Below are 14,384 nucleotides of genomic sequence, written 5' to 3'. Positions count from 1 at the left end.
AATCAGTGTAACCTGGTTTCTTGTACCTTTAATGACTCCAACAATAAAAAAAAATTGTGAACTTAAAACTGCCTAAGTAATTAACATTGTGTGTGTGGGGAGGGGAGAGAAACATTTTGAAGCTATGGAAATATTCTGTTTCCCCTTAAAGTTTCACTCACTAATTTTAATATTCATCGATGGATCTTACACATAGCAGTTATTACTGTATGATTTTAATAGTGAGATTCTATTTCTCTCCTTTGTTTTACATTTATTAATTGGAATTCTTCTGTGAGGAAGATTTTAAGAAGTAAAATTTTAACCTGATTTAGATGAACTTGATTTAGATGAATAGCAATGAGAAGAGATTCAAGGTACCATAAATGTTGATATAAATTTACATTTATCATTACCAAAGAACATGGTGAAAGGCATGTTTAATTGAAGTTTCTTGATTTCTCATAAAGGCAAGAGGAGTATATTTTAAGTAAAGATATACCTTTAACTGTAACAGAAATGGTATGATGGATGGCTCCTAATGCATTTTTTGCTATACACTGGTAATTTCCAGAGTCTGCTTCTGAAACATGAGTGATCTGCAAAGTTTTCTTAAAGTTCTTATAAGACATCCGGTTGACAGGTAGTGTTCCATCTTCTTTTATCCAGTGAATAATTGGGGTAGGCCTGATAGGATAAATAAATGATGATGTTAGAAAGAAATAAGTCCACCTGTGATTGCTTTTGAAGGTGAATTTTCATGTAGGCTTATAAGAAATCTTTATATAAAGATCATGAGAAATATGACAGATTTTATAGATATTTTAATTAGCATCACCCTTTTACAAATAATGCTCAAAGTTTTAAACTTTCACATAATCAGGACTATGCTAATTTATGGCATACCATAAACTCTGACTTCAGTGATGTAGTGTGAATGCTAACATGAATTTCTTTACTGAAGTGGCCTAAGAGTTCTGACCAATGATGAATTTCCGGAAATTTTTTACAAAGGTACTATATCAATCAAAAGGATTACCATTTCATTAATAATACTGAGTTAGAATTTTTTATCAGTTAGAATTTAAAATAAACAAAAAGCTAATAAACATATCTCTGCCCATGAAGTTTTTTAAATTTAATTTTTATTAAATCATAACTGTATACATTTATGGGGTACAGGTGATGATTTGATATACAATGTGGAATGCTTAAATCAAACTGATTAACATAACCATCACCTCACTTACTTATTTTTTTATGGAAAGACATTTATAATATACTCTGAGTTGTTTTAAAATGTACCCTTGCAGTGTGCATGTTCGGTGAGATCCTATCAAATACCTTCCCTCCACTTTACCTTACCCTCTCTCCTGCCTTCTCCTTCCTCTCTCCTCCTTTTTTTTTTTTGACTATATTGGTGTTCTATCATTTGTATGAATGTGTAAGTGATTATATATAGGTTCCATAATAGTATTGAGTATGTTGGATACTTTTCCCCCATTCTTCAGATACTTTACTGAGAAGAATATGTTCCTACTCCATCCAGATAAACATAAGAGATGTAACGGCTCCATCTTTTTTATGGCTGCATAGTGGTATACATCTACCACAATTTGTTAATCCATTCATGGGTTGATGAGCATTTGGGCTGCTTCTATGACTTGGCAATTATGAATTGGGCTACAATAAACATTCTTGTGCAAATGTCTTATTTGTAAAATGATTTTTGTTCATCTGAGTAGATACCTAGTAATGGAATTGCAGGATCAAACAGTAGGTCAACTTTTAATTCCTTGAGAATTCTCCATAGTGCTTTCCAAAAAGGCTGTATTAGTTTGCAATCCCACCAGCAGTGTAGAAGTGTTCTCTTTTCTCCATATCCATACCAACATCTTCAGTTTTGGGATTTTGTGATGTGGGCTAATCTCACTGAAGTTCAGTGATATCTCAAAGTGGTTTTGATTTGCATTTTTCTGATGATTGAAGATGATGATCATTTTTTCATGTGTTAGTTGGCCATTCACCTGTCATCTTCAGAGAAGTTTCTGTTCAAATCTCTTATCCACAAAGAAATGGGGTTGTTTATTCTATTCTTACTGATTAATTTGAGTTCTCTATAGATTGTAGTGATCAGACCTTTGTCAGAATAATAACATGTAAAAATCTTCTCCCATTCTAAAGGCTGTCTGTTGGCTTTATTTACAGGGCCCTTAGCTGTGCAAAAGATTCTTAGTTTGATCAGATACTAGTAATATATTTTTGGTATTGCTTCAAATGCCAGGGGTGGGGGTGTCCTCCTCATATAATATTTTCCTAGGCCAATATCTTCAAGTGTTTTCTCTGCACTGTCTTCTAAGATTTTTATAGTCTCATATCTTAAATTTAAATCTTTTATCCAATGAGAATCAATTTTTGTTAATGGTGAAAGTTGACAGTCCAGTTTCAGTCTTCTACACATTGCTAGCCAGCTCCCAGCACCATTTGTTAAACAGGGAGTTTTTGACCCAATGTATGTTTTTGTTAGGCTTATCAAAGATCAAATAATGACATGTGGCTGGGTTCATCTCTAAATTCTCTATTCTGTTCCATATATCTGTATCTCTGTTTTTGTGCCAGTAACATGCTGTTTTGATCACTGTAGATTTATCGTATAACCTGAAGTCTGGTAATGTGATGCTGCTTCTTCTTTTTTTTTTTTATGTTAAATCATAGCTGTGTACATTAATGCATTTATGGGGTGCAATGTGCTGGTTTATATACTATTTGAAATACTTCTTGATTTGTTTTTATTTCTAAGTAATGTATTGGCTATTTGAGATTTTTTCTGATTCCATATAAAATGAAGTACTATTTTTTCAAGTTCTTTAACGTATGACATTGGTGTTTTGATAAGGATTGCATTAAATCTGCAGATTGCTTTGGGTAGTATGGACATTTTTAACAATGTTGATTCTTCTCAGCCATGAGCATATGTTTTTATATTTGTTAACATCATTAGCTATTTCTTTTCTTAGGATTTCTTAATTCTCATTATAGAGATCTTTTGTGTCCTTTGTTAGATAAATTGCCGGGTATTTCATCTTCTTTTGACACTACTGTAAAAGGAATAGAGTCTTTGATTATATTTTTGGCCTGACTATTGTTGTATCTTCCTGGATCACTTATTAGAGCTTTGTAGTTGAGTCCTTGGGGTTTTCCAGTTATAAGATCATATCATCCATGATAAGTGAGAGTTTGATCTCTTCTGACCTCATTGGAATACTCTTGATCCCCTCCTCTTGCCTGATTGCAATGGCTAGGACTTCCATTACTATGTTGAATACCTGTGGAGATAATGGGCATCCTTGTCTAGTTTTAGATCTGAGTGGAAATGTTTTCAATTTTTTTTCTTTTAAAAAAAAATTTTTTTTTTGCAGTTTTTGGCCAGGGCTGGGTTTGAACCTGCCACCTCCAGCATATGGGGCCAACATCCTACTCCTTTGAGCCACAGGCACCACCCATGGAAATATTTTCAATTTTACTCCATTCAATATGATATTGGCTGTGGGTTTGCTATAGATGGCTTCTATCAGTTTAAAAAATGTCCCGTCTAAGCCTATTTTCTTAAGCGTTCTAGTCATAAAAGGATGCTGGATATTATCAAAAGCTTTTCCTGCATCAATTGATAGAATCATATGGTCTTTGTTTTTTATTTTATTCATGTGGTGCATTATATTTGTAGATTTACGTATGTTGAACCAACCTTGTAACCCTGGGATAAAACCAAATTGATTGTGGTGTATAAATTTTTTGATGTGCCATTGAATTCTATTAGCTAGGATCTTATTGAGTACTTTTGCATCACTATTCATTTATGATATTAATCTATAGTTTGCTTTCTTTGTTGGGTCCTTTCTTGGTTTGGGGATCAAGGTGATATTTGCTTCATAGAATGTGTTGGGGAAGATTCCTTCTTTTTCTATGTTTTGGAAAAGGTTATGTAATATAGGTGCTAGTTCCTATTTGAAGGTTTGGTAGAATTCTGATGTAAAGTTATCTGGCCCCAGACTTTTCTTTTTTGAAAGATTTTGTATAGTTGATCCTATTTCAGTGCTTGATATAGATCTGTTCAAAATTTCTTTCTTTTTTTTTTTGTTTTCTGTTCAAAATTTCTAATTCTTTTGGGTTGAGCCAAGAAAGGTGGCATGTGTTCAGGTATTGGTCCATTTCCTCCAGATTTTCATATTTCTGAGAATAGAGTTTTTTGTAGTAATCACTGAGGATTTTTTTTTTAAATTTCTGTGGCATCTGTTGTTATTTCTCCTTTATCATTTCTGATTGAAGTTATTAGTGATTTTACTTTTCTGTTTATGGTTAGGCTAGCCAAAAGTTTATCAATATTATTAATCTTTTCAAAGAACCAACTTATTGTTTCATTGATCTTCTGAATGATTATTTTATTTTCAATTTTCATTTAATTCTGCTCTAATTTTGGTTATTTCTTTTGCTGGGTTTGGGGTTGGAATGTTCTTCTTTTCTCAGTGGTTTGAGATGACCCATTAAGTTGTTGACTTCCTCTCTTCCTGTTTTCTTGGTGAAGGGTTCCAATGCTATAAATTTCCCTCTTGGACTGCCTTTGCATTATCCCACAGGTTTTGATAATTTGTGTCGTCACTGTCATTTTGTTCAAAAAATTTAGTGATTTCCCTCTTAATCTTATCTTTGACCCAGCTACTGTTCAGCATAAGGTTATTTAGTTTCCAAAGCTTAGATTGAGTGTGAAGATTCCCGTTGCTGTTGAGTTCAACTTTTATTCCATGGTGGTCTGAGAAGATACAAGGAATAATTTCCATTCTTTTAAATTTGCTGAGTTTAGACTTGTGTCCTAAGATACGATCAATTTTGGAAGATAATCCATGGGCTAATGAGAAGAATGTATATTCAGTTTTATTAGGATGAACTATTTTGTAGATGTCTGTTAAGTCCATTTGTTTTAGGGTCAAGTTTAAGTGCATTATTTCTTTTTTTAGTTTTTTTCTTTTTTTTTTTTTTTAGACAGAGCCTCAAGCTGTCCCCCTGGGTAGAGTGCCGTGGCATTACAGCTCACAGCAACCTCCAACTCCTGGGCTCAAGTGAGTCTCCTGCCTCCGCCTCCCAAGTAGCTGGGATCACAGGCGCCCGCCACAATGCCTGGCTATTTTTTGGTTGCAGCCGTCATTGTTGTTTGGTGGGTCCGGGCTGGGGATTTGAACCTGCCACCTTAGGTGTACGTGGCTGGCGCCTTAGCCGGTTGAGCTATAGGCGCTGAGCCTGTTTAGTTTCTTCTTGGAGGATCTATCCAGAACTGACAAAGGGGTGTTAAAATCCAACTATTACAGTGCAGGAAGATATCACATCCATTAGGGTTTTTTTTTTTTTAATAAATTAAAGAGCATTCAGGTAGGGCACATAAATGTTAATTATTGAAATCTCTTCATGTTGAGTGTTTCCCTTGACAAATATGTAGTGTCAGGGAATTGCCAAACACTCTGAGATCTTTAGGGAGCACACCTTCAGACCATGAGGCAAGAGGGTAAGGATGTTCTGGTAGTTCAGAATTGCAGGGAAAATATTTGTTTTGTTTTATGCTGGGAAGGATGACCACCAAAGGAATTTGGCACTGAAAGTACACCAAACACCTGCCTACGCTCACAAGTAGGACCTCCCTGGAGAAGGAGGCTCTGTGTTTAGTGGCCCTCTCCTGTGCTGTAAAATGAGAGGTCTTTTGTTCCCTACTTTCTTACAGAGAGCCCACATTGAGGCACTCACTTGAGGGAGTGATGGGACTTTGTACCTGGAATTTGTTTTCTTGGATCCTCTTTCCTTGGAGTCTCAGCTTCCCTCAGCAGAGACGATGTGCACTTGTCTATCTTCTTTCTTAACTCAGCTTCCCACTTCTGACTTCAGAGTCCTCTTCTGTCTAGTATGTCTCCCTCTGGACAGGAGCCTCTGGTGAAAGCTGTCTCTAGTCAGCCATCTTCCTTCCCCCTCCCCATGAACTTTTATATACATTTCCATTTTGAATGGAAGAACCTTTCTATTGTATTGTATAACAGGCTATGTGATGATGTGAATTAAGTGATTAGGGGAATAGCATTTGTTAGTTTCATTGTTGGTGACATTTAAGACTATTAATTGATAAGAATAGCTCATGTGTTACTCATACCATTTCTCACTCAACTCTGTTTCTTATTAAGTCATGAACTATAGAGACATATGAAAAGTCAGAATACAGGCTTGGGATTAAAAGACTTTCCTCAAATTCCATCCCTCTCTCTAAATTTCTCTCTAATCTTGGATCTCTGGTCTCTTTGGGCTTTAGTTTCCTTAGTTGCTTTCATTGGGATAATAATACTTGACTTAATCTAATGACTTTAGAAGGTTTTCATGAGGGTAAAATAAAAATCTGTTCAACACAAACATTTCCTAAGCACTGAACTATGTGCCAAGCACCAAGCTGTGTATTGAGAAGATACTGATGAAAAAAGCACAGTTCAGGCCTGCAGGAAAATCACAATATTTGTCAACAGAAATGTATATGGGATTAATTGATTGTAAAATTGTTTTTGGCTTGTTCAGTTTAATAAAAATAAGTGAGCATATATATCTAATGAAATAGATTCTAAAATTAAAACATGCTATAAATATAAAAAATGTAGAGGATGTGAAATCATTTTGCAAAACTGAAATACTATGTAGTATATACCTGTGGAATCTCATAATGTAGTTTGATGTTTCCTTATAGTCAGACTAATCTGCATCTCATATGACTTGAAGGTGAGAGGGAAATGAAAATAGAAGGACAATATCATAGTTTAAACCTCACAAAGCCATGAATGGCCTCGGATGCCTACTATCCTACTGTACAGTTGTTAAAAATTAGAAATAACTTGAGTCTATCTGTCCAATGGTTGCTGGTTTATAAATAATAGAGTCTCAATCTTGATTTTACAACATCCCAAAGTTTTTAAAATTCCTTTGGGAGTTTTGTGAAATTTCTAAATACCAATCATATTTTAGTTTTTTACATCTCATTGTGGAAAAGAAGTCACTAAATTGTGAGAGTAGGTACTTCTACCCACCCTCCCCCCCAAAGTTAGAGTTTGGCAGATTAAACTACTTTCTTATGCAATGATGATGAAAATTGGAAGTTTTCGTTTGTTTGTTTTTTAATTCTGGCAGAAAGGATGGATTTTTAACTCGTATTTAAAGGAGGGTTTTGTTGGTTTTCAGTTGCTTTAAGAGCGGAGTATAGTACAGCGTGATTTCCTGATTTGACCAGCAGAGGCCTCCATGTGCCTCCTGAAGGAAATTTATTCCTGGATTCAAGAAGTAAGCTGAGAACAGTAAGTCACCATGTCAAGGGCAGCAGGGATCACAACACGTGAAGGCGGCATATTCGTGAGATTCCATTCCAGGATTTCAGCAGATGTACCCATACCAATGGTACCTGCTCTGTGCCAGGCATGAGTGGGAGATCTATATAGAAACTTGACTGTAATGTGGACTAACATAATAGTTGCTCTTGAATCTGGGCTAGCCCTCCATGCAACCTATGTCAAAGGCACATCAGTTCTGGGATGGCTTCAATTTTGAGATGTGCACAGATGAAGCAGTTCAAAGAATCTGGGCTTAGCCTTATGACCTGCTGATAGGAAACTGTGGAAGAGACAACGTGCTAGTCTGATGCCAAGAGGCCTCGTATGTGATGAGATGGCTGGAGGGATGTGAGAAACTCATGGCCAACAGCACAGATCCCCCAAAGAATAGACAACAGGCCCTAAGAGGCGTGAACTGACCAATGAGCCACCTCACAGATGTCGGAGCATGTTTCATTCATTGCATTTAGCTGAACCAAGCTGGGTACAGCTCTACTACCCTGCAGACCTCTGACAAGGAATCAATGATAAATAGCAATTATTTTTAAACCACTAAGTTTTGAGGTGATTTGTTACCAAATAGAAAAATGATACATCCTTATTATAATAATAGGTGATTATTTCAACATGAACACTATTACATTAACAAAACAGTTTAACAATAATATGAGATTCACATAGTCAACTTTGGAGAGCATTACTATATTTTTTGCTTGATAGAATTAGTATGAGGCAATTAGAATTACTCTTCCTATGATATTAATGCCTCTCTACCAACCTACCATACTTTTATAAGAAATGTACATCAGGAAAGAAAGTGTTAACTCACAATCCTTCTGCAATGCACTCTAGTGAAAGCACATTTCCTCTTAATTCCTCTTTGTTACTTGCATTGCCTTCTGGAGTTAAAAAAGTTGGTGGCCTCTCTCTACTTGATTTAGCTGCAAACAAGAAAATCAATATGCATTAAAACTTATGAATATGTATTTCTGGAAACACAATCCACTGTGTCACATAAAAAAAAAGAAGCTGCCTGAAATTCTAATCCCTTTTCAAAACTATTTAACATTAATTGTAAAATTTGCTAAGCTAAACAGATACGCTCTCTGCCTTACAAAGAGCCATTACTTACTCAGTTACCCAGGATAGAAACAATTATGGTTGTATAAGCCCAAATAATAAAAATTGTTTTCCCTTTTGTATATTTTCTTAATTTGGGTTAAGTTTTTATAAATTTTCTGTGGAATACTTAATCCCCAACATGTTGATGTGGAGAAGAAAATCATGCTGTCAACTACATTTCCTTTATGATTAGTGCTCAGGTGGAAGCAAAAATTAATTGTCTTGTGAAAGATGTTAGGATTTTCAGAAAGATATGGTTATGGTAGGGGTATTTTAGTTTTGCTGGGGGCATTATAGCCAAATCCACTGATTAATCATATTAAGATCCCCAAACTGCAAGGTTTATGGAAAAAAGCAAAACCAAACTAGAGAGTTACTGAGAGAAGTCTTGTAAATTCTATACTATAAATTAAGAATAATAGTGTAAATTATTAAAATAGAAATCAGTTGTTAAATTAAAATCACTTTCCTTAATAGAAAAATAGAGAAGGTTCAAGTCAGAGATCTTCATCTAGGGTACCTTCTTATTTATGGAGACTTTTTCAAAATGTAGCCTTATCGTCTGAAGGATTCTCAGAAAAACTTAATGTGGAAATTACACCATCTTAAGGTTCTACAGCCCTTGAAATTTTTCAACACTTCAATGCATTATCAATTTGATGCTCACTAAAACTGAATAAAAAGGTAGTATATGAATTACCCTTATTTCTCCGAAGGAAAAATCCCTGAATACCAGAAAAGGTATTATATTACTTGAGAGAAATAAGTTTTCTTAAAAATTTAGAGACTAGGGGAGAACATTCACTCCTCTAAAATCACTTTGGGAATGGTCTTAAAGACCATAATTTTCAGGAGTGTATTAAAATAAAAATAAAATAACCCAGGAGTTGTGGTATGTCTAGGGTCCTAGTCACTGGTGATATCTTAATATGTTTTACTTTATATGTTAAGGGTAAAAAATTAATACAGCAGATATTCTGCCTGTAGATAACTAAAGAGGACCCCCCCCTACCTGGAATTCACTATTTCTACTGATAGAGTCTATACATGAGAACCATTATTTCCCTCAAGGAAAGAAAATTCATTTCTATTTAAAAGAGTGAAGTTTCATGCTCTATTTTTTAGAAAGTCTAGTTCCATTAAAGATAGTGACATGGTTCTAAAAACAAAACCATGAAAAGTGCTATTGCTAATTATATTGACACTGTAATGTAAAAACAGATAGGCAATGTGATGATTTACTAGGAAAATCACTTAATGTTAGTTGCTAAAGGCTCTGATGAGCCAGTATTCTAGCAGGTGAAAGCACCCTGCCAACTCTAATTTAGTTCACAAGAAAAGTTTATGAACAGAATAAAAAATAGGAAATATAGTTCTGAACATACATGAAAGATTTTTTTCAAATCACATGAAATGGTTCTTTACATGAACACAGTTATAACAAGTTTCACTGTTATACATACATCATGGAAAATGTTCTAGTGACATGCTTGAAATTTATAGCTAAAGCTCATAAGAGACATACATTTATATTAGTGGTGTTAAACATGAAACCAGGAATTTCATAAAGAAGTTATATAGCCATGGAGGTGAAGTTAGTGAACTAAGTTCTACAATGAAGGAGAGAATGTCAGTTACAATCACCATAACTCACCACTATAAAACTCAGTGTCACTCAAATTAGCAGCTATAGTGTCATTCAATTCATCCACTGAAATAAACAGAATATTATGAAGAGGGCACAAAAGTAGGGGAGTCGAGTCAAAAAGTATTGGGCAACAAAAACAAATGTATACAGCTGTGCTGATCGAGTGCCGTCCCGACCAAGTAAAAGCACTGCTTTACACTGTACATGATTAACTCATTAATTCACTTAGCCACCCCCAACCAGTAAAAAGCAGGACTACCATAAAAGCCATTGTGGGACATCATGCACACATAAGTGCTCAGAACACCACCCGATTCAGAAGGTTCTCATGGAACCAGTAATGGTAACAATAGCAAAAACTATAAATTATACTACTTAGGTATGCATGCTCTTTATAATGTGTATGTCAACACTTTATTTATTTATTTATTTACTTAATCAATTTCAGGTTAATGTGAGGGTACAAGCAACCAGGTCACAATTTTGACTTTGTTAGGTAGAGTCCCTCTGGTAGTTGCGTCCTGCACCCAAAAGGTGTGCTACACACCCCTACATTGTGCCCATTAAGTAGGGCCAACCCTTTAAAGATCATTCACAGAAAGATTCAGGAAGCTGAAGTCTTACCTGAAATCACTTTTACAGAAATTGGTTGCTTCTGTTGTATGGTTTGAGTATGATTAAATCTGGCGTAACAGATGTAGTCTTCCCGGGTGTCCTCTGGGAGGACATTGGAAAAATAAAGGTCCCCATTCAGACCTTGAGAAACCCTCTCACTCTGTGGAAGTCTTTGAAAGGCTAGAGAAAGGCAGAGAGATATCCTATCATTCCATCATACAGGGGCCGCTTTCCAAATTAGCAAGATAAATGTATCTACCAATGGTTTTGTGAACTTCATTTGGATGTAATTTTTTCTCTACAAAGCTCTTTGGGTAAAACCAAATAACTATAAACAGTATACATGACACACTAAAACTCTAACTGTACCTGTTCAACCCTAATTTCTCCAGAGTGGGAGCAGAGGTGAGATTGGAGGCATACAGAGAAGTGTCTTATTTAGCAAGTGTTTTACTAAACAACAACAAAAAATGTTTTATAGAAAGTTTGTGTGACTTTTTCTAATATCAAAATGATTCCCTAACTGGTAAAAACATATACACCCATATTTTAGAAGATGCATTAAGGAAGATTGTAAGGCTGTAACATAGGTCGCCCCTACACACAAGCAGTGGTCAGAAACCAAATACTTACACGAGGACTTAATGGTGAGCTAGGCTCGGGCCAGGCCCAGGCATGCTAGAGTCTCAGCCCTGGCTGTGCTCATGACCCAACAGAAAAATCAGGTGGCAAATGGGCCATTAACAGGAGGATGCAATACTAACGCTGTTTAATGCTGCAGCCTGCCCTAAAGAAAGCCCTCAGCCCAGCCTCCCTCACCTCCTCTCCTTTTTCTTTCCTGAATTACTCATGACCTCTCACATATAACATGTTTTACTTATCACATGCATGATGGATTGCCCGTCTCCCCACACAGAATTTAAGTTCCAGGAGGCTGGACACTTTCACCTGTTTTGGCCTCTGTCATAGCACTGGAACTGTGCCTGGGCCTTCATAGGGGCTCCTTTAAATATTCACTGAAGGGTTAAATGAATAACCATTTGACCGTCCAGTTTCATGCAGGATAATTCATATCCCCTCTGGTCCAGTTAAGGACCTATCTACTCTTAGGCATGGAGGAAAGATTTTCTTTTTCTCTTATTGACATATAATAAATTGTACAAATTTATGGGGTACCATGTGATGTTTTGATACATGTATACACTGTGTAATGATCAACTCATGGTAATTAGCATATCCATCACCTTAGACAGTTATCATTTCTTTGTTATGAGAACATTCAAAACCTTCTCTTCTAGATATCTGAAATACATAATGCATTATTGCTAGCTCTAGTCACCCTTCTGTGTAATGGAGTGCCAGAATTTATTTGGAGGGGAGAAAGTGGACGAAGGATGCAAGGAGGTGGAACCACGATCTGTATGTGAATTTACATTTGGCTGGCTAAAATGCACCCTAGAGCTCCTGATTCAGTTCACAGAGCCTTAACTGTGAGAGAGCTGGGAGATCTGCACATCCCAGTGGCCTCAGGCAGGTGTTACTCCTCCTGGCAGGATTTCTCCACTTGAGTCAAGCGGGCATGCTCATCCCGTGACAGGTGCTTGGTCTAACATTTCACAAAATGCAAAATTATGGCTAAAAGCCTGCAGCTCCCACAGGCAGGAAAAGACAGAGAAATGAAGAGCCCAAGCTTGAAAGAAAACTGGTTAATCACGTTAACCAACTTAGTGGTCAAGATGAGAGTTTGGTTGGCAGTTGCAAATTCATGGTTTTAAGTCATTCATCCCCCAGGAAAGGATTGTTTTAGAAATAACTCTGAAAAATAATGTATACTTATCTAATGAATAAAAAAGGTCAAAGACAAGCATATATTTGTTGTCTTCTGTTTCTCCTCCTGTATTTTATCACTGATGGATGTTGGTGGAACAAATGTTAAGACAATGGAGCTACACAAGGGTGGTGGCATTTTGCCCTCTGAGTTCCTTTGCATTTCATTTGAATAAAAACGTACGCATATACAAATGACTTCATGATGTCATTTTGCAAGGGGAATGTTATATGGATCTAAATCTTTCTAATATTCCAGGTGCAAGTCCATTTGAAAGGTTAGATGCCTTTCAACAGCCTAAAATGTATGCAAAAGACATGGCCAGCTGTGGAATGTGGGAAGTATTTTAGTTACGAATTTAGATGATTCTGAGACTTTACATGTGATGTGTCTCCTTATTAAGTAACAAAGTCATCATTTTGGAATAAAAAGCGAAGGACCAAATACTGGGCCTAATTTTGGCAGTGACATTTGTTAATCTTGAAGCCATAAAGCACTCATTTACATTTGGCTTACTACTTATTCTTGCGAAAGCTGTAAAAGCTATTACGTAGTGATAGGAAAAATACATTTGTACAATTATCTATTTACATGTTTGTTTTTCATTTCTTTGTGATATATATTCTGACTGCTTTTATATAGGAAGAATTAAAATGTGGGTGAAATGTTAGAAATTTTCTCATTAGTAATGTGTATATAGCCTGTGATTTCAGAAGAGGCCACTGAGAATAGAATATATTTCCTACAAAGATTTTAAGTTCATTGCCACCATTCCACCTAAGACTCTTACCAACATTACTAATGACCTCTATGTTGCTAAATTCAATAGTTATTTCCCACTCCTCATGTTACCTGATCAGCACGTTTGAAACAGCTAACCACGTTGTCTCTCTCTCTCTCTCTCTTTTTTTCTTTGAACAGGGTCTCACTCTGTTGCTTGGGCTAGAGTGCAGTGGCCTCATCATTGCTAACTACAACCTTAAACTCTTTGGCTCAGGTGAACCTCCTGCCTCAGTCTTACAAGTAGCTGGGACTACAAGGGAGCACCACTATACCCAGTTAATTTTTCTTATATTTTATAGAGATAAGGTCTTACTCTGGCTTATAGAGATAAGGTCTCACTCTTGCTTAAGCTGGCCTCAAACAGGCTGGTCCTGACCTCAGGCAATCCTCTTGCCTCGGCCTCCCAAAGTGCTAGGATTACAGGTGTGAGCCACCGTGCTTGGCCCCTGCTTTTTATGATGCATATTCTTCACCTTGTCCTAGGATGTCACTCTCTGTTCTCTTCTCACCTCAATGTCCGCTCCTTAATGTTTGCTTTTCTGGTTTCTCCCTAAGTCCTAGGCCACTAGAGGGCTCCTGATCTCAGTCTTCCAGCCTCTGCACCTACCCCCTCATCTACTCCCTGAATTTTCTCATCCAGCCCCGGGCTCCAGGGAGCAGCTGTGTACTGAGGATCCATACATGTCTGATTACAGTCCTGGATCATCCTTCTGACTCATGTATCTCTGACTCGTGCTGGGCACCTTGACATGAAATGTCTTCACAGGCTTCTCACATCCCACATCCTCGTTTCTTAGTCTCCAAGCACCGCCATGTGCTACCTCTATGATAACATGTTGACCTATTAGCTCAGGAAAGCCAAAACCCTTTCCATTGAGTCCCTGTGACCTTTCTGACCTTGCCCATCACCCTCCCCATGGGTTCCATCAGTCAGGTGAACTTGACCTTGCTTTTTAAGATATCAGGGATGCTCTTTCCTTAGGGGCTTGGACCAGTGTTCCCTCTCTAC

General features: G+C 36.7%; 1 protein-coding gene across 4 annotated transcripts in view; it reads right to left on the bottom strand.

Annotated features, from left to right (window-relative positions):
- Positions 1-14,384, bottom strand: part of NRCAM (neuronal cell adhesion molecule) — an 88,035-nt gene that overhangs the window by 63,221 nt on the left and 10,430 nt on the right. For 2 of the 4 annotated variants that reach the window (XM_012811259.1, XM_012811272.1), the window contains 4 exons: positions 10,774-10,944; positions 10,156-10,212; positions 8,209-8,320; positions 482-666 (listed from right to left, as the gene is read on the bottom strand). In XM_012811259.1, the coding sequence (XP_012666713.1) occupies positions 482-666; positions 8,209-8,320; positions 10,156-10,212; positions 10,774-10,944 (525 nt within the window). The remainder of the gene's footprint in view (positions 1-481; positions 667-8,208; positions 8,321-10,155; positions 10,213-10,773; positions 10,945-14,384) is intronic. The other 2 variants (XM_012811266.1, XM_012811275.2) reach the window with 1 other exon arrangement.

Source organism: Otolemur garnettii, unplaced genomic scaffold (genome assembly GCF_000181295.1).
Source record: "Otolemur garnettii isolate 467f Iridium unplaced genomic scaffold, OtoGar3 scaffold00005, whole genome shotgun sequence".
NCBI lineage: Eukaryota > Metazoa > Chordata > Mammalia > Primates > Galagidae > Otolemur > Otolemur garnettii.
The sequence above is the reverse complement of the archived record's forward strand: the minus strand, read 5'-3'. Positions and strand labels throughout refer to the sequence as shown.